General features: G+C 35.2%; 1 protein-coding gene across 9 annotated transcripts in view; it reads right to left on the bottom strand.

Moving 5' to 3' along the window:
* Window positions 1–21362, bottom strand: part of ASB11 (ankyrin repeat and SOCS box containing 11) — a 70043-nt gene that overhangs the window by 25672 nt on the left and 23009 nt on the right. For 7 of the 9 annotated variants that reach the window (XR_007951786.1, XR_007951785.1, XR_007951788.1 and 4 more), the window contains exons 3-6: window positions 17839–17946; window positions 9619–9769; window positions 6053–6187; window positions 3999–4190 (exon numbers count right to left, since the gene is read on the bottom strand). Coding sequence is in view for 5 of the 9 variants with exons in the window: in XM_051984484.1 (XP_051840444.1) it covers window positions 3999–4190; window positions 6053–6187; window positions 9619–9769; window positions 17839–17946 (586 nt within the window). In the remaining 4 variants the exon portion in view is untranslated. Of the gene's footprint in view, window positions 1–2873; window positions 3079–3998; window positions 4191–6052; window positions 6188–9618; window positions 9770–17838; window positions 17947–21362 lie in introns of those variants that run through there. The other 2 variants (XM_051984486.1, XM_051984485.1) reach the window with 2 other exon arrangements.

The raw sequence follows: 21362 nt of genomic DNA, 5'->3' as shown, positions 1-21362 counted from the left end.
TCTAAAATATAAAGAGAAATGACTCAAAATTATAATAGTTCAAGCCATTCTCCAATTGATAAATGGTCAGAGGATATCAAAAGATAATTTTTCAGATGAAAACTGACACTATTTTTAGTCACATGAAAAGGCGATCCAAATCACTATTGATCAGAGAAATGCAAATTAACTCTGAGATATTAACATACCTATAAAATTGGCTTAAGATGGCAGAAAACGATAATGATCAATGTTGGAGGGGATCTAGGAAAACTGGGATATTGATACATTATGAGTGGAACTGTGTGTGGTGTTCTTTTCTTTAAAATATAATGGTTCTCTCTGGGAGCAGGTTTCTTGGGGAGGTTTTCTGGAGGCAGCCTTAGTTTCAATTAAAAGTAATAATCACCTAAATACAGCCAGCTGATAAAAGTTCAGATTTTTTATTGCTTCCTCCAAAATAGCCCGGTTAGCTTAGAGGCCTATCTCTCTGCTTGGTTCCAAGAGCTCCCTCTGAATGTCTCCAAATCCAAAGGTTTGTCCTTCAGCCTCCAGCCAGCCAGGAATGAATCGCTCTTACCTCCAAAAAAGGGCTTGTGGGCTTCCTCCCAGAGTGCTCCTCTCCAACTCCTAGCAATGTTCTGATTTAACTCCAACGGGAAGCTAAGAGTCTCTTGATATATGATCTCCCAAAGGTTGACTCCTCCTTCTGGAGGCAGGGATTAAGGGAGATGTGAATTTGGATATCTCATACTAAATCTTGAAATCTCCCAAACTTGTGAACTCCAATGAGTACTTAAACACATTAGTGAGCTAGAGTATTTGCTAAGTACCATGCTAAATTAGCACTTTGTAAGGATTCCAACAACTGTGAATGGATCCAACCATTCTGGAGAGCAATTTGGAACTATGCTCAAAAAGTTATCAAACTTTGCATACCCTTTAATCCTTTCTACTGGGATTATATCCCAAAGAGATCTTAAAGGAGGGAAAGGAACCCACATGTTCAAAAATGTTTGTGGCAGCCCTCTTTGTAGTGGCAAGAAACTAGACACTGAGTGGATACCCATCAATTGGAGAATGGCTGAATAATGGCTATGGAATACTATTGTTCTGTAAGAAACAACCAGCAGGATATTTTCAGAGAGGTTTGGAGAGACCTACATGAACTGTTGCTAAGAGAAATGAGCAGAATTAGGAGATCATTGTACACATTTTACAGCAACAAACCTATTCAATGATCAATTCTGATGGACGTAGCTCTCTTCAACAACGAGATGATTCAAACCAATTCTACTTGTTCAGTATGAAGAGAGCCATCTACACCCAGAGAGAGAACCATGGGAACAGAGTGTGGAAAACAACATAGCACTCTGTTATTTGCTTGCATTTTGTTTTCTTTCTCAGTTTTTCTTTTTCTTCCTTCTTATTCCAATTTTTCTTGTGCAGCAAGAAAACTTTGTAAGTATGTATACATATATTGGATTTAGCATGTATTTTAACATATTTAACATGTATTTGTATTAGACTACCTGCCAACTAGGGGAGAGAGTGGGGGGAAGGAAGAGAAAATTTGGAACAAAAGATTTTGCAAGGGTAAATGTTGGAAAAATTACCCATGCCTATGTTTTGTATATAAAAAAGCTTTAATTAAAAAAAAAAAGAGGCATAGTGTGTTGAGTCACTTTTATACTCTGCCTTGTTCTGACCATATCTAGAATATTGTGTTAAGTTCTGGGTGTCATAGGATAAACTCATAGGAGGATAATTAGAATGGTAAAAAGCCTTATGTTCATATGACAATGAGTTAAATAGACCCAAGGACCCAATAAAGCTTAAATCAAAACGCTTTCCCCCCCTAGTCCTGTTTCTCTCTTTCCAATGCTATCAAAACCCCAGATTCAAGATATAAAAATCTGTCATAGCATAGTCCATTAAAAACAAAAGCCTTCTGGGGACCCACAACAGTGTAGATTCAGCAATGCAAAGGTCTGAACTTTTAGTGCTAGGGCAAAAAACTAAGGAATAGAGAAATTGGGACAGGACAATGAATCTTTGAATGCATTCAAAGCACTATACCATGCCTGAGGGACAGAACTGAGAGCAGTTCTGAATCCCCCAAATGTCAGTTGAGGCAGAGATCTAAGTAGGAAAACCATGAATTGTTCATTGTGGGAGAAGGTTGAACTTTGAGATATAGCCCCCATGGAAACCACAATTAGAGAGAACGGAATCAGAAGGTGAGTGATGAGGAAAATAAAGGGAGGCAGGGAATTATCAGGATTTCAGGAAGAAGAAAATTCAAAGACCTTGAACATAAACAGATAAATGAACAGGAAAAACAGTAACAATACAAGGAAATATGGCCTCCAAATCTAGTCAAAGTATTTGGGTATATGTGAATTATACTGCAAAATAAAGGAAAATGATTTAAACCTTGAAAAAACAGAAAAACTTTGGTATTTAAAGAAAATATTGAACTAAAACATAATGATCATCAGTGGTCCAAAAGAGAAATCTATGGCCTACAAAGCGAAAGTAATAGGCAGAATGGCAAATAGAAAAATTGAAATCTGTAATGGCAAGCTTCACCAAGAGACAAAAGGGAGAATAATAGATTGGGAATGAAAGTATACTGAAATGAAAGACAATCTGGAAGAATAGAAGCAAAAAATAATATTATAAGAAAATATGCTCACAATGCAAGCAAAACATACTGATATTGAAAAAAAGATTGTATAGAAACAACCTAAGCAACATAGCTCTCCCAGAAGAATATGACAGGACAATGAAGAAAATATTGGAAGAGAAATGCCAGATCTTCTGATCATAGAAAATGAAATTTTAATAGAAAAAATTCACAGCTTACCTTCAGAAAAAAACAACCTTAAGGCTGTAAACACAATAGTTAAGTTTAATAAATTTAATAATTGAACTTAGAAACAAGAAGTTCTTTAAGTGATCAGGAGAAAGACCTTCAAGTACAAAGGAAAGAACATTTGAATAATGCAAGACTTTTCTGAATCCATATCATGGGTGACTGGAATAATTTGTTCCAAAGAGCAATGGAGCTCAGGATGTAGCCCAGGGTGACCTACCCTGCAAATCAGAACATAATAAGGCAGAGTTTATTTAGTGGATTTAAAAACTTTCCTTTTTCTGCCTAGGAAATTGCATTTATCTCTTCAAACAAATAGTGAAAATGTGGGTGAAGCAATTAGGAATAATATTCCACCAATTATTTTCTGATCTGGATTAAAGATAACTGACCAGCACAGTAACTGGTACCCTGTACACATTAAAAAAAAATTTGACTGATTGATGATTTGATCATTCTGTCAGGTTCAGGATAAGTTCTTTCTGTTCTTGCCATTTCTATATTAGTTATTTCTAATTTGCCTCTGGGATTTCCTCTAAATATAACATAGCCATGCTTGGTTCAAAGTGGGCTTATATCCTGGTCAAGGTAGAGTATTTCAGTATTCTTATAGTGAGACAACTTTTTTCTTATATTTTTTTTGCCATACTAGAGAGGAATAATATGATAGCAGAATAGTATTACAGATCTAGCCCTCAGTTATTATGCAATAATAATGAGCTACCAAATTATATAAATGAATGAATGAAAAAAAATTTAAGAAAGGTCTGTAATGATAAGATTTTTGTGCTTCACCAATACTTCTTGCATCCAGTTCCCTTTATTTCTACCTTCTATCACAATTCCAACTACATAGTTGTCATTAATAAATGTTTGTTGAATGAACGAAACAATTTGTCCATTGGTTAGTTTTCATTAAGTGATTAATGGCACCAGGCACTGTTTTGAAAAAAGAAAAAAAAAGTTCCTGCCCTCAAATAGCATACATTCTAAATAGGGAGACAACATGTAAATAATTAGATATATATAAGACAGACAATAAATAGGAGGTAATCTTAAGAGGAAAAGGCACTAGCAACTTTGGAGAAAAGACCAGGGATAAAACCAGAGGGGAGGGAGAAGAATTAAACTAGTTTATTACCTTCCCGAAGGAGGAGTGCCTGTTCCACACTGCTCTGGGGAGCTGCCAGATCAAGAGCACACTTGCCTTGATGATTTAAGCGTCTCAGGCTTGCACCATAGTCTGCTAATAGATCAATGACTTCTGCACTGGATTGCCTGGCTGCTGCATGCAGTGGGGTATCTAACCATTTGCCTTGGTCAACACTGGCTCCTTAAAAAGATAGATATATGGCAAGGTATTGAGTACTTAGATGGAAAGATTTCAAAAAATACGATAAAGAAACATGATAAGCATTTGGGGATACCCTAATTCCCAGTAAGTATTGAACACATTTCTCAGAAATGATCAGTTTTCCATAGTGGAATTAATGAAAGAATGAACAAAAAAAACATTTAAATACTTATAATAGTGCAAAGCATCATGCTAATCACTGAGAAACAAATTTTTAAAAAGGTAGTCCCAGTTCTAAAGGAGTTCACACTCTAAAGGAGTTAATGAAGCAGACAGTTTTGCTGCAAGTCAGATAGAAAGGTGCCCTGGTCCTTAGAGAACACTAGCAAAGCACATGGTGATCTTTCTTTAATAATATTTCTACTGTAAAATCATATCAGTTTCTGATGCATGATGGACTTGGTTGCCAAGAACTCTCTTTTCTAAGTCTTCAGCAGCCAATTCTGTAGCATCTACAGATGCAGATGTTAAGCTGCATCTGCACAGGGCTTGCTTCCCAGGATGACAGTATGACTTGCTTGGTTCATACAAATTTTTTCTCTCCCAAATGGTGACTTGCTGCTTTGAACAGGATGCCTTGCCTGTTGTGTGTGAAAATAAGCTCCTCGAGTCCATAATCTATTTTTCATTATGTTTTTATAACCCCAGTGTTTAGTATAGTAATTGCTTAATTTAATAAATGTTTGCTACATTAGATTATATTGGATTGTTCTCAAAGGCTAATTCAAAACCTGGAGTATCTATAAACTATCTAGACTACAGATTATTTCAAAATATTTTGGTAGAAGGATATAAGAAATTAAAATTTTTTCCCCTTGAATATTAGTTATCTCAAAAACCTTTTTTTTTTGCCAATGAGAAGCATATGACAAAAATAAGACCTTTCAGATTAAGTACTTTAGAAAAAGTTACAGCTTAATTCCAAAAATCTCACAGTAAACAAGTTACCAAAAGGTTGTTTTTATTTTTTAAATAAATATTAAGATAATAAAAAGAAAATATTAAATCTAAAATTCGGTATTTTTGTTAAAAATGTAATTTCTCACTTAAACTATCTTTATTCAATGATTAGACCCTGTGAATTCAAAATTAATATGGCCACACAATTTTACTTACTCATTCCTCTTGATATGGGGTTCTTCTATTACTGTAAAAATCACTAAAATAGTGATTAGAAATGATGTGAGGCAAATATGTTAAATGTTGCTCTGGAGTGAGCATAATTATTACCACTTGAACTTGTTAAACCTTAAGGGAAAGGAAGTCAATTCCTATTCTCTGATAAGGTTTGCGTATTAAGTCTCTACTAGAAAAACTACAGAAAATCTAGCACAGCCAGAATTGCTCTTAGGTCAGAGAAAATAGGTCAAGTCGTTTCAAGATTGACTCAAAAATTATGACAGTTCAACTTTAGGCCAAAACTGAGCTAATCACTTAGTTTTGATAAATCAAACCAGACTCTCATATCAGCCTAGCCTCTACAAATACAAGTAGTCTTCTGTCTTCTTTGCAGGTCTTCCTGTGTACAACTTTACACAGGAATAATTTCAATGACAATTACTGAGTGAAATAGCTTTTCTGCCTACTTCTGACAGAATACTTAAGAATTTAAACTGGTTCAGTGTATGAAGAGATTAATTCAAGACATTTGGCTAACTAAAAGCCATAGTCACGAATTAAAAGTTCAGTTATCTCTAGGATGAGATATATTTGCCTTGGCCAACATTAGGAAATTTTCCTTTTGAATTTTTCCTTTTTTAGAGCGTCATCTTAAAAACCACAAAGGATAAATGTTGATCTTGCATTCATTTTATGGACATAAAAAGATTTCTGAAGGTTACCTAGCTCAAGGAGCTTCTTGACACAGTCTGTCCTCTGATAGCTGCAGGCCACATAGAGTGGAGTTCCATGCTGGGGAGCTTCTTGGTCAATATTAACATTATTTGCCAGCAGGATTTCCATACACTCCTTGTGACCTAATTCACACACACACACACACACACACACACACATACACACACACAATCATGCAAAAGAAGAAAGCTCATAAATGTTTAAAAAATAAGAAATTTGGAGCTAAAAGGGATGTCAGTGATCATTTACTATATATTTCCATTCTGCAGATGGGGAAAGTAAGAACAATGGGATAAAAAAAGTAAGTAATTTCACCAAGGTTATACTGCTTATTTGTGGCAATCATGGAAGAAGTCTAGGACTTTTGCCTCTCAGTCCATGTAACATTCTGCTGAATTCTCATTTGTCTTTATTTTTCACATATCTAGATGGCAATGTGTTTGTGTGTATTTCTGAGAAATCTAAACAAAATGATAAAAGTAAAAAGCCCATATGTATACACTGCACTAATATTATGAAAATGAATCATAAAACTATTTGAAAACTATTTTAGATACTGGACCTAATTTATGATTAAAAACCCCAACTGTTTATAATTAAACATCTCATCTCAAATATTCTTTGTAAATAAGACAGTCACTTTAAGAACTCATTTATGAAGTGATTGAAAACAATTTCACAAGTTGACTTGGCTATGATCATGAAACTATTCATGGACTTTTATTTAAGTTCTCAGTTTCTTTTGAAATAAAGAAAATAAAGCCAAATATTTTATTTTCAAAGAGAGATTAGACAAGCACTGAAGGGCAAGGACAGTAGGTCATATAACTCATATCAGTGTGTTCCCAAGTATATATATAGAATATAGGTTCATCAATTTAGAGCTGGAAGGGCCTTAGAAGCCATCAAATTAGTTAGAAATTATTAAGAATGGGCTTTGAGTAAATTCTAACATAATTAAGGATAAATTATATTTTTTAAAATTTTAAATATATATAATATGTGGTACTAAGTCAACAAAGTATTGGCTAGCAAAAGTCCTTAAAAATACTTAATGAAATGGAAAAAAATTGATAATTACAGTGATTATTTTATGTCAATGAGTGTTTCTGAAGTTCTTAAAATTTTCCATAAGCATTTTGGTGCTTTTAGAAGTGTTACCCTTAAAATTCTTGTTTATTTCTTTAATTTATTCAATAACATCTTTTTTTTACAGATAATACAAAAATAAATTTCTTTCTAGCCCTTTCAGAATGATTGCAACTTAAAAATTAATATAATAAATTTGTGTATGTGTGTATGGAAGTATGTCTGCATAGGCATACAATCAGAAATTAGTATTCTACTTATATTTTTCTAAAGGAAAATTTGTTAATTTAAGTAAAACTTGTTATCCTCCAAGTGTGAGCCGATAGGCCCTGCCTGAAGTTTAAAAAAAACTATTTAGGTCATTAAAAACCAATTCTCATTTGTCTACCCTTAAGACAGAAAGAAATTTCTGGCTAATAAAAAAATTTTAAAACCCAACTTTCTAAAGAATTTCATATTTCTACTACCAAAGTACAGGAACTTCAATTTCCATTCCAAAGTGTTTGAACTCAATTGAATTATCAGGCAATCAAATAGTTTTTGATGAATGCTACCAAGAATCTAATATATCATGAAATGGAAACAGGGAGAACTAGAACCTTTGTGTCTTTTCTTATAACATCATACAAAGAACCTCAATAACTGACCTGTTTGATCCGGAGTGGGGTGGGGGGAAGCGCAAGTAACTATTTACTCCCTGCCCCAGCTTATTCATCTCTAAAATAAACTAATATGACCCAAGATTGTGTGTTAAAATTATTTTATATTTCTTTAAAGAAGAGGTACTTTTTGAATTCAAAGTCTTTATGTGCTTAAAATGGACAGAAAATTCTGAATATCTTAAGCAACCGTTACTCTTTGAATATGACCTATGACCAATTGTCCTTTCTCTTCTGGCTTATCTTATTGAATCATACCCATTCTTTGAAAATAAAATACTTGACTTTATTTTCCTTATTTCAAAAGGAATTGAGAATGTAGGCTTCCATGGACAGTTTCATGTTCATAGCCAAGTGAACTTGTAAAATTGTTTTTAATCATTTCACAATTGAGTTCTTCACATAACTGGCTTATCTACATAGAAATACTTGAGATGAATAGTTGTTTTTATCATAAATCAGGTCTAGTATTTGAAGTAGTTTTCAGATGATTTTATCATTTATCTTACAACATCAGTACAGTATGTAATCTTAATGCAGCACTTGAAATAGCTGCAACTTTGCTTTTTGTAGACTCGCAAGCAAATTAGCTTTAAAAAGCCTGCCCAGGAACTGAGCATCATTCTTGTGAACCCGCCACGGAGACAGAAGGACAGGAGAGGACCTCAGACTCAGAGAGGTTGTGAAAAGAGTTGCTTCACTTCTGCAAATGCAAAGTTAAAAGTATTAAAACTAACACATGTTCTATTACTTCCCCCTCCTCCCACCCCTCATTCTCCAGAAACACAGGGGGTATAGTCATGAAGTAGAGGCTAGAATATTTCCTTCAAGGTTAAGGCCTAACTTATTATAGATTTCTAATGTTTCTCACTAGTACAGTTTTCTCCCCATTCAATTACTTCAATCACTCAGCTGCCAAAGTGATTTCCTAAATTTATACTTTGACTGCATCATTCCTCTTTTCCCAGTAGCTCCCTATAACCTCTAGGATAAAATAAAAATCTTCTATCTGCAAGGCATTTGAAGTTCTACCACCCAATCACTTCTTGGCTTCCACACTTCTTACACTTACATTCCTCTAAATATGAACCAGCTCTGTACAATGTACAGTTCCACAAGCATGGTCCTATTTCTCCTGTCTCTAGGTCTTTGTACTGGATGTGCCCCATTCTGGGTATTTTCTCCTCCCCTCTGCATCTTGAAATCCTTATTTTCCTTCAAGACCCAAATTCACATATTAACTTCTACATGACTTGCCCAGTGCAACTGTTCATTCTCACAAAACAACATCATTTTAATCTTGCATATTATTCATATATACTTAAGAAAAGCATGGTGTAGTGGAAAATGGAAACAGGGTTGGAAGCCAGAAAGACATAGCTTTAAATCTCACTTCCGATACATTCTGGTTGAGGAAATTTGAATAAGCTATTTAACCTCTTAGTGCTCTCTAGTAAGACTATTAAATATATTCCAAAGAAGGTGCTGACCTGCATTAGTGTAGGGAGTTCTCCCATCTGGGAGTTCTCTATACTAATAAAATCACATATCTGATGCCTATCCCTACGTATACACTTACATATGTGCCGTGGTCATTATCTTCCCCATTAGAATGTAACCTTCTTGAAGGCAGGAACTATTCTACTGTTTTCTTAGTTTCATAGTTCCAGGCACAGGAAGTATTTAATAAATGCTTGTTGATTGATCCATTACATAAAATCCCTCAAATATATAGTCAAGAGATACTGAAGCCTTTGCTGTAGCTTTGGGGTGCCCAGGTTTGAAGCCAATCTTTTTCACCTTACCTCTCTTCACAGCCTCATGGATGGGTGAAGCCAGGTGATCATCCAATTGTGGCTTGGCTCCAAATGCAAGGAGTAGGTTGACACAGGCTGGGCTGCCACTACAGCAGGCATTAAAGAGAGGTGTGATTCCATGCACAGTGGTTCCATTCACCTGGTAAGAATTAATAAGATTTCATTTTTATATCACAATTAAAAATTTCCAAAGTCTTTTTAGGTATTTGATCCTACTAACAACAACCTTGAGCTAAGCAGGAAATCATTTTTAAAGAAGAATATATTGTGGGGTTTTTTTTATTTTAATAGTGTTTTGTTTTTCTAATTACATGTAGAGATAGTCTTCAACATCCATTTTTGTAAGATTTTGAGTTCCAAATTTTTTTCCTCCCTTCTTCCTTTCCTTATCTCCTCCCCTCCCCAAGACAGCAAGCAATATGATATAGATTATAACATGTACAATTGCAAGGTTAATCGAGGTTTGGAATTCACATTTTAATAGGCATAGTCTTAGAGGGTAGGTACAAGTTTATTACTGCTCAGAACTTTGATTTAAATAAAACATAAGGGAAGAAGAAATTCAAAGCATAAAAAGTAATATACAATTAACAAACACAGTGTCCACTATAACAAACAAGCAAGCAACATACCAAATACATCATAGCCACTCCAAGGAAGCACCAACATCTGAATTTCTTGGCTATTCCCAGCTATTCAGAGTCTCGAGTGGGAGCTATTGCTAAGCAAGCTGTACAAAATTACCTAGCCTAAATCCTCAAAGTCCCTTTCCACTAAAGGGTTTTTATAGGGCAAGAATAAAGAAGATACTACACTAAGTATTTTCATTTGATACATGATTCTTGAGACATAGCAGCCTCCCAGGTACAGAATGTTCCATCACAAGAGGCTCATGAAGGAGAATATTTATTCATTCCTTTAGAAAGACTGTGTTTACTCAAGGAGCTGGCCAGGTTTCTGGAGTAAACACGGATCTGCAATAAAGAATACTCATCAATTGATGCACAAGAAGGGAAGCCTTTCTTTATGCTTTCTTGGTATTCCATCAGTTAACTGCAAGCACAGTCTCATGTTCTTAGCAAAAAGAAGTTACATAAAAGACATGCCTGAGACTTACTTAACTCTTTACTCACTAGGATTCTTTAAACAATCATTTTAAACATATTTACCTATTAACCACGTTGTAAAAGAAAAATCTGAACCAAAGGGTAAAACCAGATTTTTTAAAAAGCAAGCCAAAAAAAAGTGCAACTAGATTTAATGTCCATTCAATCTCCATAGTTCTCTCTCTGGATATAAATAGCATTTTCCATCCCAAGTCTATTGGAATTTCTTAGATGACTATATTGCTAAGAAGAGCTGAGTCTATCACAAACCATATTATCTTGCTGTTATATTGTGTACAATATTCTCCTGGTTCTGCTTACTTCACTCAGCATTGGTTCATGTAAGAACTTCCAGGCTTTTCTGAAATCAACCTGCTCATTTGTTGTGATATAGGAGCCACCTGCCAGTGGGTGTTGGAGGTCTGAGACCTTTTCATGTAAGAGGATGATGATGATACAAGGAGACTGAGAGGCGGTTATATTTATTTCATTCCCAATCCATAAGGAACATCTGTATAAGTAAAGGCTGCTTTGAAACTCCTTCAAGTATTATGATTCACAGTTGTGGAGGCTCTTGGAGAATTGACCTGCCCCTTCACTTAGGCATGGTTCTTAACAATTCCCCGTTTTTTTGTTTTATGAAAATGCGATTATTTTCCCCCCCAGCATGATCAGTAAGTTTACGCATTAGCTGTTATCTAAGTCCACATGCTAAGATATCTGAGTCTGCATCCTAGGGAGTACAAACAGCATTGTAGCAGGCGTTGAAGCTTGTGAGCTGTCATGGAGGCAAACTGTCAAACAGAGAAGAGGACTATAGTCAGAACAGGCATTTTTCATAAGTCTCTTATCAGTCTCTTGGCTCAGCCTTTTAATGTGTTGGCTCATTTAATTACCCTGACATTTTTAGTCGGATCTCTTCTCCCTTTCCTTCTCCACGGGTTACTTACAACAGCTCTCAAGTGCTGCTGCTTCTTTATTTCTTGTGTTTCTTATGTCCCACATTCAGCACGCCATATATTGTAATATGGGAATCACCTGCCAGGACTGCTGGAGGGTCTAAATCAGACCTGTAGAATGGATCTCTTCTTGTGAGGATGATGATGATTATAAGGAGACTGAGAGGCAGTTGCGTTGTCTGACCTCTCTCCTCTACCTCTTGCCTCCAATGTATTTCATTCCCAATTTATAAGGAATATTTGCGTAAGTAAAGGCTGCTTTGCAACTTCTTCAAGTGTTATGATTCACAGCTATGGAAGCTCTAGGAGAATTGATGTGTCCCTTCACTTAGGCATGGTTCTTAACACATCATTTCTTAAAAAACAATAATATTACATTGCCTTCATATACCATAATTTATTTAGCCATTCCCCAACTGATGAGCATCCATTCGGTTTTCAATTCCTTGCCACTACAAAAAGAGCTGTTAAGATAGTAATGGAATTGAATGTTATTGTTTTGGGTTCAGTGTATTTAACATCAAACTATGCCAGACTGTGCTATTTATGATGTTGACAACTGGTGTGTCTTTGAGTAATCTATTTCACTTCTCTATGCTTCAGTTTCCACATATTTAAAATAAAGGGACTGTATTAAGTGGTTTCTTGAGATTCCCTTCAGGTTCAGGTCTATAATCTGAGGATCCCATTAACCTAAAAGCCTCTCCACAAAGAAGTAGGTTCTAAAAGGTTAAAGCTTAAAGCCTCTATTTTTGAAATAATTCTTCTTGCTTAAAAGAGAAAGAAGGGAAAGACCATGTGTACAAGAATATTTACAGCAAAAAGTCTGTTATTGCAAAGAACTGGAAACAAAAGCAGTGCCCATCAATGGAGAAGAATCATATGAACGAATAAAGAGTAAAACTCAACTCATTATCTTTCCACCTAAACCCTCCCTTCTTCCTAACTTTCCTATTATTGTCAACATTAACATGTTCCCAGATACCCTAACTCACAATTGAGCTTGTTATTAAGGACTTGTCACTCTCACATCCCACTCCTATATCCAGAATTGTAGGTTTTTTTCTTCAAAACATCTCTTGGATATGCTCCCTTCTCTTTTCTGGCATTGTTTTTGTCTTAGGGCAAACCATCATCTCCTTCTACATGGACTATTGCAAAACCTTCTGGTTAGTCTTCTATTTCAACTCTTTCCATTCCATTCCATTTCTCATTAAGCTATCAAAATGATCTCCTAAAAATGCAGATTTTATCATATCACTCTCCCTCCCACTCAATAAATTCTAGTGCTCCCTATAACTTCCAAGATCACATATAAAATATTCTGTTTGGCTTTCAAAGTCCTTCATAAATCCTACCAAAATCCTCCCCCTCCAGTCTTTTTACACTTTGTACTTTGCCTTCTTGTCATACTCAGTGCTTGATCCTGAAGGTTACAGAGAGCCAATTAAATTTATTGACTGGGAGGGAGGATGCTATTGCTTGAATGAGAAAGTCTTCTCCCAACTCCTGGCATTCTCACTGGCTATCTTCCAGGTACAACATGTTCTTCATCTCCTCTTTCTGGCTTTCTTGGCTTTATTCAAGTTCAAGCTAAAATTCCACCTTCCACAGGAAACTTTTTCCAATAACTATTATTTCTAGTGCCATCATTCTATTGATTATTTCCAATTTTTCCAGCAGAGTTTGCTTTCATATAATTATATGCAAATTGTCTTGCCAATTAAACTTTAAGTTCCTTGAGATGAGAGGCTTTATTTTACTTACTAACTTATTGACTAAAGAAACCTATTTCCTGACAGAAGAATGATGGACTAGTATAAGAGCAAAATTGGACATCCAGTTTTGGACACAACAAATGTATGGATTTGTTTTGCTTAACTATGCTTATTTTATATAAAGATTATAGGATTTTTTTTAATTTTGCTATTGTTTTAAAATTAGGGAGATTTTAAAGGAAAGAGAAGATAGGATTGCCAAAAAAAAGAAAGAAAAAATATTTTTGAAGTATATTTTTAAATACACAGAAGAGACAAGAAGGAAGTCCAGAACAAAATTCAGAAAAGAAAGAAAGCTTTGAAAGAAACATGCTATCATCTACTTTAAAAAAAAAAAAGAAGAAGAAGCCATACTTTATAATCTCACATCTAATTCTATTTTTCTATTAAATTTCACATTTAAACCTACTTTCTATGTAGAAGTGTTCCCTTTTTTGGTGCTCATTAAATTCAGAATAAAAGAATGCTTATGGTCACTTACATGGGAGCATCTGCTCGAAGGCAAAAAGGAGCTCTACTGTTTGAAATTTCTGGAGATCAAAGGACCTGGTCATAGTTGCTGAGGCAAGAGAAACATTAGCACTTATAGCTTCAGGGACATAAGAGACCATCTTGGGTAAGACCAGAGCACAGGCCAGGAGATCAGTGACCACATCTCTCCTTGGATCTCCTTGGATCTTCTTTGTTCCACCTCAGAAGCACTGAAAACTTGCAAATCCCCAAAACTAGTTTGGAAAAAACTGAAGCTTGAGACAGTGCCCCCTCCACCCCAGGAATAAAGCCCAAGCTTAACATCAAATTAAAAATCAAGAAACAGGCTAGAAAATAAGCAAATAACAGGAAAAAGAATCTGACCATAAAAAGACTATAATGCACTCAAATGCTCTAATAAAATAAAATTAAAAAAAAAAATAAAACCATTGTAGGAAAAAAAAAAAGACTATAATGAAGAAAATGATAGGTGCTGGGGTATTGGTGATGGAAGGAAACCACAAAAGTCCTATCACTACTGAGCTTTCTTAAATATTTTTGTCATTCATTCATTCATTCATATTACTGAGTAGTTCATAATTATCACATAATAACAAATCTGTCATGCTGATCTGCTATTGTTATTTTTCTTTATTATGGTAAAAGAATATAGGCAAAAAATATTCTCACTATAAAATAAGAGAGCAATAAAGCTTCAAAGTAAAAGATAAATTGGACACAAGTCCAACAAAAATTCTTAGAAGAATTCGAAAAGGATTTTAAAAATCAAATATACACCAATGTATAGTGGGTAGGGCACCAGCCCTGAACTCAGGATGGCCTGAGTTCAAATATGACCACAGACACAGCACTACCTGACTAGCAAGTCATTTAATCCCAATTGCCTCAGCAAAAAAAAAGAATTCAAATAGATGGGGAGATGGGGTAGAGGAGAAATTGAGGGAAAAATGAGAGTAATGCAAAAAAATTAAGAGTCAACAACTTGGTAAAAGAGGCACTGAAGAAAATAATAACTTTAAAAAAACCAAAGTTAGTAAAAATGTTAAAAGCAGCACACTAAAGAAATACACTAAAGAAAAGAACTCTGGGGCAGTTAGGTGGCACAGTGTTCTATTCACACACCAGCTCTGAAGTCAGGAGGATTTGAGTTGAAATCTGACCTCAAACACTTAACATTTCCTAGCTGTGTGACCCTGGGCAAGTCACTTAACCCCAATCACCTCAGGGGGGAGAAAAAGAAAGAAAAGAATTCCTTAAAAAACAAAATTATCTAAATAAAAAAAGAGGTACAAAAACTCACAGAAGAAAATAATTCATTGAAAATTAGAATTTCTTTGAAACTATTTATAGACATGAAAATATGCTCCAAATCATTATTAATCAGAGAAATGCAAATTAAGACAACTCTGAGATACCACTACACACCTGTCAGATTGGCTAGAATGACAGGGAAAGATAATGGGGAATGTTGGAGGGGATGTGGGAAAACAGGGACACTGATACATTGTTGGTGGAACTGTGAACACATCCAGCCATTCTGGAGAGCAATTTGGAACTATGCTCAAAAAGTTATCAAGCTGTGCATACCCTTTGATCCAGTAGTGCTTCTACTGGGCTTATACCCCAAAGAGATACTAAAGAAAGGAAAGGGACCTGTATGTGCCAAAATGTTTGTGGCAGCCCTGTTTGTAGTGGCTAGAAACTGGAAAATGAAAGGATGTCCATCAATTGGAGAATGGTTGAGTAAATTGTGGTATATGAACGTTATGGAATATTACTGTTCTGTAAGGAATGACCAGCGGGATGAATACAGAGAAGACTGGCGAGACTTACATGAACTGATGCTGAGTGAAATGAGCAGAACCAGGAGATCATTATATACCTCAACAATGATACTGTTTGAGGATGTATTCTGATGGAAGTGGATCTCTTTGATAAAGAGAGCCTTAATTGATCCAGAGAAAGAACACTGGAAATGAATATAAACTGCTTGCATTTATGTTTTTCCTCCCGGGTTATTTATACCTTCTGAATTCAATTCTCCCTGTGCAACAAGAAAACTGTTCAGTTCTGCACACATATATTGTATCTAGGATATACTGCAACCCATTCAACATGTAAAGGACTCTTGCCATCTGGGGGAAGGGGTGGAGGGAGGGAGGGGAAAAATCGGAACAGAAATGAATGCAAGGGATAATGCTGTAAAAAATTACCCTGGCATGCGTTCTATCAATAAAAAATTATTAAAAAAAAAAAGAAAATTAGAATTTCTTATAAGATTTAGAGCTAAAAGAAAACTTAAGAGATCATCTGGTCCATTTTATATTTGAGGAAACAGGGATTCAATTAATTCAAGAGGTAAAGTGACTCATCTAACATCACAAAGATAATATGAAATTGATTCAAAATCCAAAGCTCTTTTTGAGGTATTCTTTAGCCTTCCTGCCTTGTCCCTGAAAAGGATCATCATCAAAAAAAATGGAATAAGTGAAAGAGTTATAATAATGGAATCTTCACTCTCTTCCAGTGCAACATTGAGTAAGAACAACTTTAGAATTTCAGTGATTGACAGAGAAGATCACCAAGATTTCAGGGATGTTCTGGTGAAGAAGTCAATAGCTGAGGTTTGTATAACAGAATGATTTGGGTCAAGAATAAATATCAAAAGGAAGAGTCACAACTAGAGTGGGGAATGAGTTCAGAAATCGAAATCTAATATAATTCAGCTGATGTAAACAAACATGATATTAAACAAAGCAAAAGCAAAAAAAGTCCCAATTAAAACAAATAAACCTACATTTTGCTTAAAGCTACCATAGTAAATAAAGTAATATCAATACTACACATATATGCACTAAATGTGCATCCAAATTCTTAAAGGAAAAATTAAATGAGCTATAAGAGGGAATTATAAAGCTGTACTAGTGGGGGGATTTCAACTTTCCCCCCTCAGAACTAGATAAATATAATCATAAATAAATTAGAAAAAGTTAAGAAGATAACAAGATCTTAATAATAAAGATAAATAGAATGCAAGAAAAGTTAAATATATAGAGCACCAGCCCTTAAGTCAGGAGGACCTGAGTTCAAATCTGGTCTCAGATACTTATACTTCCTAATTATGTAACCTTGGACAAGTTACTTAACCCCAATTGCCTCAGAAAAAAAAAATGTTAAATATGATAGACCTCCAGAGAAAATTTAAGGGAAATAGAAAGGAATGTACTTTTTCTCAACTGTACATACCTTTGCAAAAACTGATCATGTATTAGGGAATAAAAACCTAACAAATAAATGAAAAAAAAAACAAATATTAAATGCATCCTTTTCAAATTATAATGCAATAAGAAATTCATTCAGTAAAGGGCATGGAAATTACATATTTTAAAAATCATTTGGTAACTAAAAAAAATCTAATCTTAAAGAAAAAGTAGAGACAGTTAGGCACAATGGATAGAATATTGGGCTTAGAGTTGAATGAGAATCTGAGGATACTAAAAGCACTTGCAATTCTTCAGCACTATAAAAACTGAACTCAGCATCTCATCAGCAAGAACCATTTGTTAAAATAGGATGCTGACAAAGTACATGCTTCCCTTTCTCTTTTCCCAGTTTTGCTCTCTTTTCTCCTTCCCATGTGGCATCCTCCTTGATGATCATTTCTCATTGTCTTGGATTTTCTGCCTTTCTCTACAACTGAATTGAGCTTAGAAAGATGACTCCAGATCACATTTTATCCTCTTGTTCCAAGTCACACTGAGTGCCCTGTCATGAAGAAATGCCATGCCTTTGTTCAAGGGCCAGTTACTGAACATAGGCCTTAATGAAATGCACAGGAGCCAAAGTTCATGCAAATTGTTCTGTGATACTCACGTGGGCACCATGCTCCAGTAATACTTTTGCACATGCAACGTGGCCCCCAAGACAGGCTTCATGAAGAGAGGAGACGCGATTTATTGTCACAAGGTTCACATTAATTCCCTAAATTGGAAGAAAAGAGGACTGACTACTCTGTTCAAGAGAATAATGACAATATTTTTCCTCCTCAGTTTTAGATGTTCTAGAAATGAACAAAATCTATTGCTATTAATTAGGGAAGGAGAAACTGGACTGGGGTAAGATTGAAGGGAGCAGAGCAACAGCTACAACATGTGGAACTCATGGGACAAACAGGTATTCAAAGAATGAAAATGATTGTCCAGAGTCCTAAATTCCGATCTCCATTCCAGTCTACAACTGGGGAAAGGATCATTATATGATCTGACTTATTCCTGAATTCTTCAATTATTTCACACATAATAAAGAAATAACCTATCTGGCTCCTAAGAATAACTTTTAAAGGAGAAATAAATGAAAACATCTTAGATTAGAAAACAATAAGTAGAGAGAAAAAATAATCCATTAGCTTCATAGTACTCCTATAGAGGCTTAGAAAGCTATATTATATTATCCCAGGACCTTAAAATATTAGTGACCAAAGTACTACAATCACCATTTGGAAATGGACAAATTCCTCAATATTAAATCTTAATCACTGGTTTTCAAATGACAGTATAATTGCTGAAGTCTTCGATAATAGTTATCCACACAACTAGAGTGTGAAATTTTTTTCTAAGTTTTGTCATTACAGTTTTCACAGAAATGGTACAATAAATATTGGCCTACATGATTAGCTGCCACTAGATCCCCAAAACATTACCATCTGGTATCAAAATGCCATCCTATACATTAAACTCTATCCCAGACTCAAAGGAGACCCTGATCTCCTTAGTGCTATTTCCTCATCCTTTTGAAATTAATTGGTACATATTTTGATTTTTTTCTGTGTACTCTTTAATAAAATGGAAATTGGCACAATTTGTGTCTTTGTATTGCTAGTGTTTTGCATAATGCTAGACTGCTATATCTATTCTTATTTAGTTGAAGAGAAAGGAATGGAATGGAACTAAGGAAAAATATGAGGGATTTTAGGCAAGAAGCTTTACTTCAGGCCGGTCCTAGTTCTACTTCTGCTCTAACACTGAGTTTTTGTCTTATTTCCCTATTTCAAATTACCTCTTTTTCCCCTAGTATTCAGGGCCTTATCTTACTACCTATGCATTTGTCTCTCCCTTAGGTTCCCCAACCATTTGCTTTATTTGTTGATTAGTTTACTGAACTACTCTTCCTTCCAAATCATATGGTAATAAGGTCCTGTCTTGATTAATCAATTTAACAAATACCATCTATTCTGTGACGAGTTTATGCTAAGACAAGTACAAAAATTAAAATAATAACTGCTGACCAGGAGCTTATATCCTAATAAGAGAGACAGCAAGTACATATAAAAATATATACAAAATATACATCTACAGGATAATTTGAGAAAAGGGGTACTAGCAATTGGGAGGATCATGAAAAATTTCAGTAGGAGATAGTGCTTTATTTGCATCTTAAATTATGAGAAGGAGTCCATAAACTGTACAAAGAAAATACATACCAAGTGTAAAGCATGGCCAGAGATGGTAGATAGAAGAGTGTAGTAAATGAGGAAAAGAAAGAAAACCAGTTTGCTTGGAGTAAGGGTAAAAGATAGAACGAGGAGGGGAGGAGTTTTGTCCAATCAGACTAAAAAATAAGCTGTATGGGATTTAAAAAAAATTTTTAAAGGAATTAATTTTTACCCAATGTACAGTGAGAAGCCACTGGAGTTGATCATAGAGGTTCACATGGTCAAATCTTTGCTTAACATGAATTACTTTAGCAGAGGTATGGAAGATAGTCACCAAAGCATGGTAAAGACTTAGGTCAGGAACCTTGGTCAATATCAAAATAACCTAATGAGAAGTGATAAGATATTGGTCTTAGGTAGTAGTCATTTAAGCAGAGATAAGGAGATATGTGAGAAAGGTGTTGTGAAGGTATAAACTGAAGAAAAATAGCCAATTTGTCAACTAAATGGAAATGTGTGGCGAAAGAAAATGAGGAATCTAGAATAATACTCCTGAAACACTAGAAGCACGGTGGTACCTTCTACAGAAATAGAGAAGTCTTAGAAGAGGCAGGGTTAGTGAGAAAGAAAATGAGTTTGGTTTTTGACATGTTGAATTTAAGATGTCTCCAAAATAGTCAGTTTAATAAGTACAATAGGCAACTGGTTATGTGAGCTTGAAGCTTGGGGGAGAAAGTGGAGCTAAATATGGGAGTCATTTGTATCAAGATGGTAGTTAAATCCATGGGAGCAGTAGCAGGAAGCACACTCACACACTCCAAACAGATCTAGAAAAATGTACTAGACTAATTCTTGGTAGGGAAATTCCAGAAAATGTCACAGGAAGCTATTTTTCTCAAAGTAACATAAGGTAAGGACAAGGAGGTCTGTGAACACAGAGAATGGGATCTGGCCAGGAGCAGCTACAGAGCACTCAAGTGCAAAAACAGGCTATATGCAGCAAGGCAAGAGGAGGGCTCAGACCTATACCTGAATCGATGCTGTCTGTGCAGCTTTATCATCTACTATTCAGTTCCAGATCACAAATTAAGGCAGACTGAAGACAGAATCTGTTAGCTTGATGGAATTAGAAATAGTCACAGATAATCTACCAAGAAGGAATTAAGTTCAGAAGCATGGAATATTAGTGTGACAGGCATTCCTTCATCCCAGCCCCTCAGGAGCAGAACAGAGACTCAGTTTCAGCTTCTAACCTAAACTAAACCTTTCAGAGGAATAACCAGGGGAGAAATAGGAATAACCAGGGGAGAAATCCCAGATCAAATGGAAATTTGCATATTATACTTCAGAATCCAGCAGACTTTCCCAGGTAATTGGTAGCTGCTAAGTCCAATTGATGTTCAGACCCAAATACACGTCATGAATTCACAGAGTTCATAATATTGTGATTGGACATTTTCCTGGATCAGAATACATTGGGAGTACTGAAGCTTGCAGGCTTCCAACCAGAGCTGTCCCTGAGAGACTGGAATAGCACAATATTCAATACCCCAATAAAGCATTAAGTGGACCAGCCCAGACCTTCCTTTCAGAAGTATGCATAGTCTATATCAAATCCAAATTCAGATAATATGCTGAAAGAATAAGCAAATAAGAAAAAAATCCATGATTTTTTAAAAAATAGATTATGGTAACAGAGATGTATAAGACACAAGCTCAGAAGAATTACATCAAAACATCTACCAGCAAAACATGAAAAAAGGCAGAGAGGAGGAAATAATTAAACACTTTCTATGAGCCAAAGACAGTGTGTGTTTTACAATTATCTCATATGATCCTGACAACAACTCTTGGATGTAGATGCTATTATTATATCCATTTTACAGTTGAAGAAACTGAGATAGACAGAGGTAAAATGACTTTCCAGAGTCATACAGTTAATAAGTATATGAGACTAGATTTTAAC

The sequence above is a fragment of the Antechinus flavipes genome, chromosome 3, assembly GCF_016432865.1.
Source record: "Antechinus flavipes isolate AdamAnt ecotype Samford, QLD, Australia chromosome 3, AdamAnt_v2, whole genome shotgun sequence".
Taxonomy (NCBI): Eukaryota; Metazoa; Chordata; class Mammalia; order Dasyuromorphia; family Dasyuridae; genus Antechinus; species Antechinus flavipes.
Note: the sequence above shows the minus strand (reverse complement) of the source record. Positions and strands in the feature narration are given on the sequence as shown.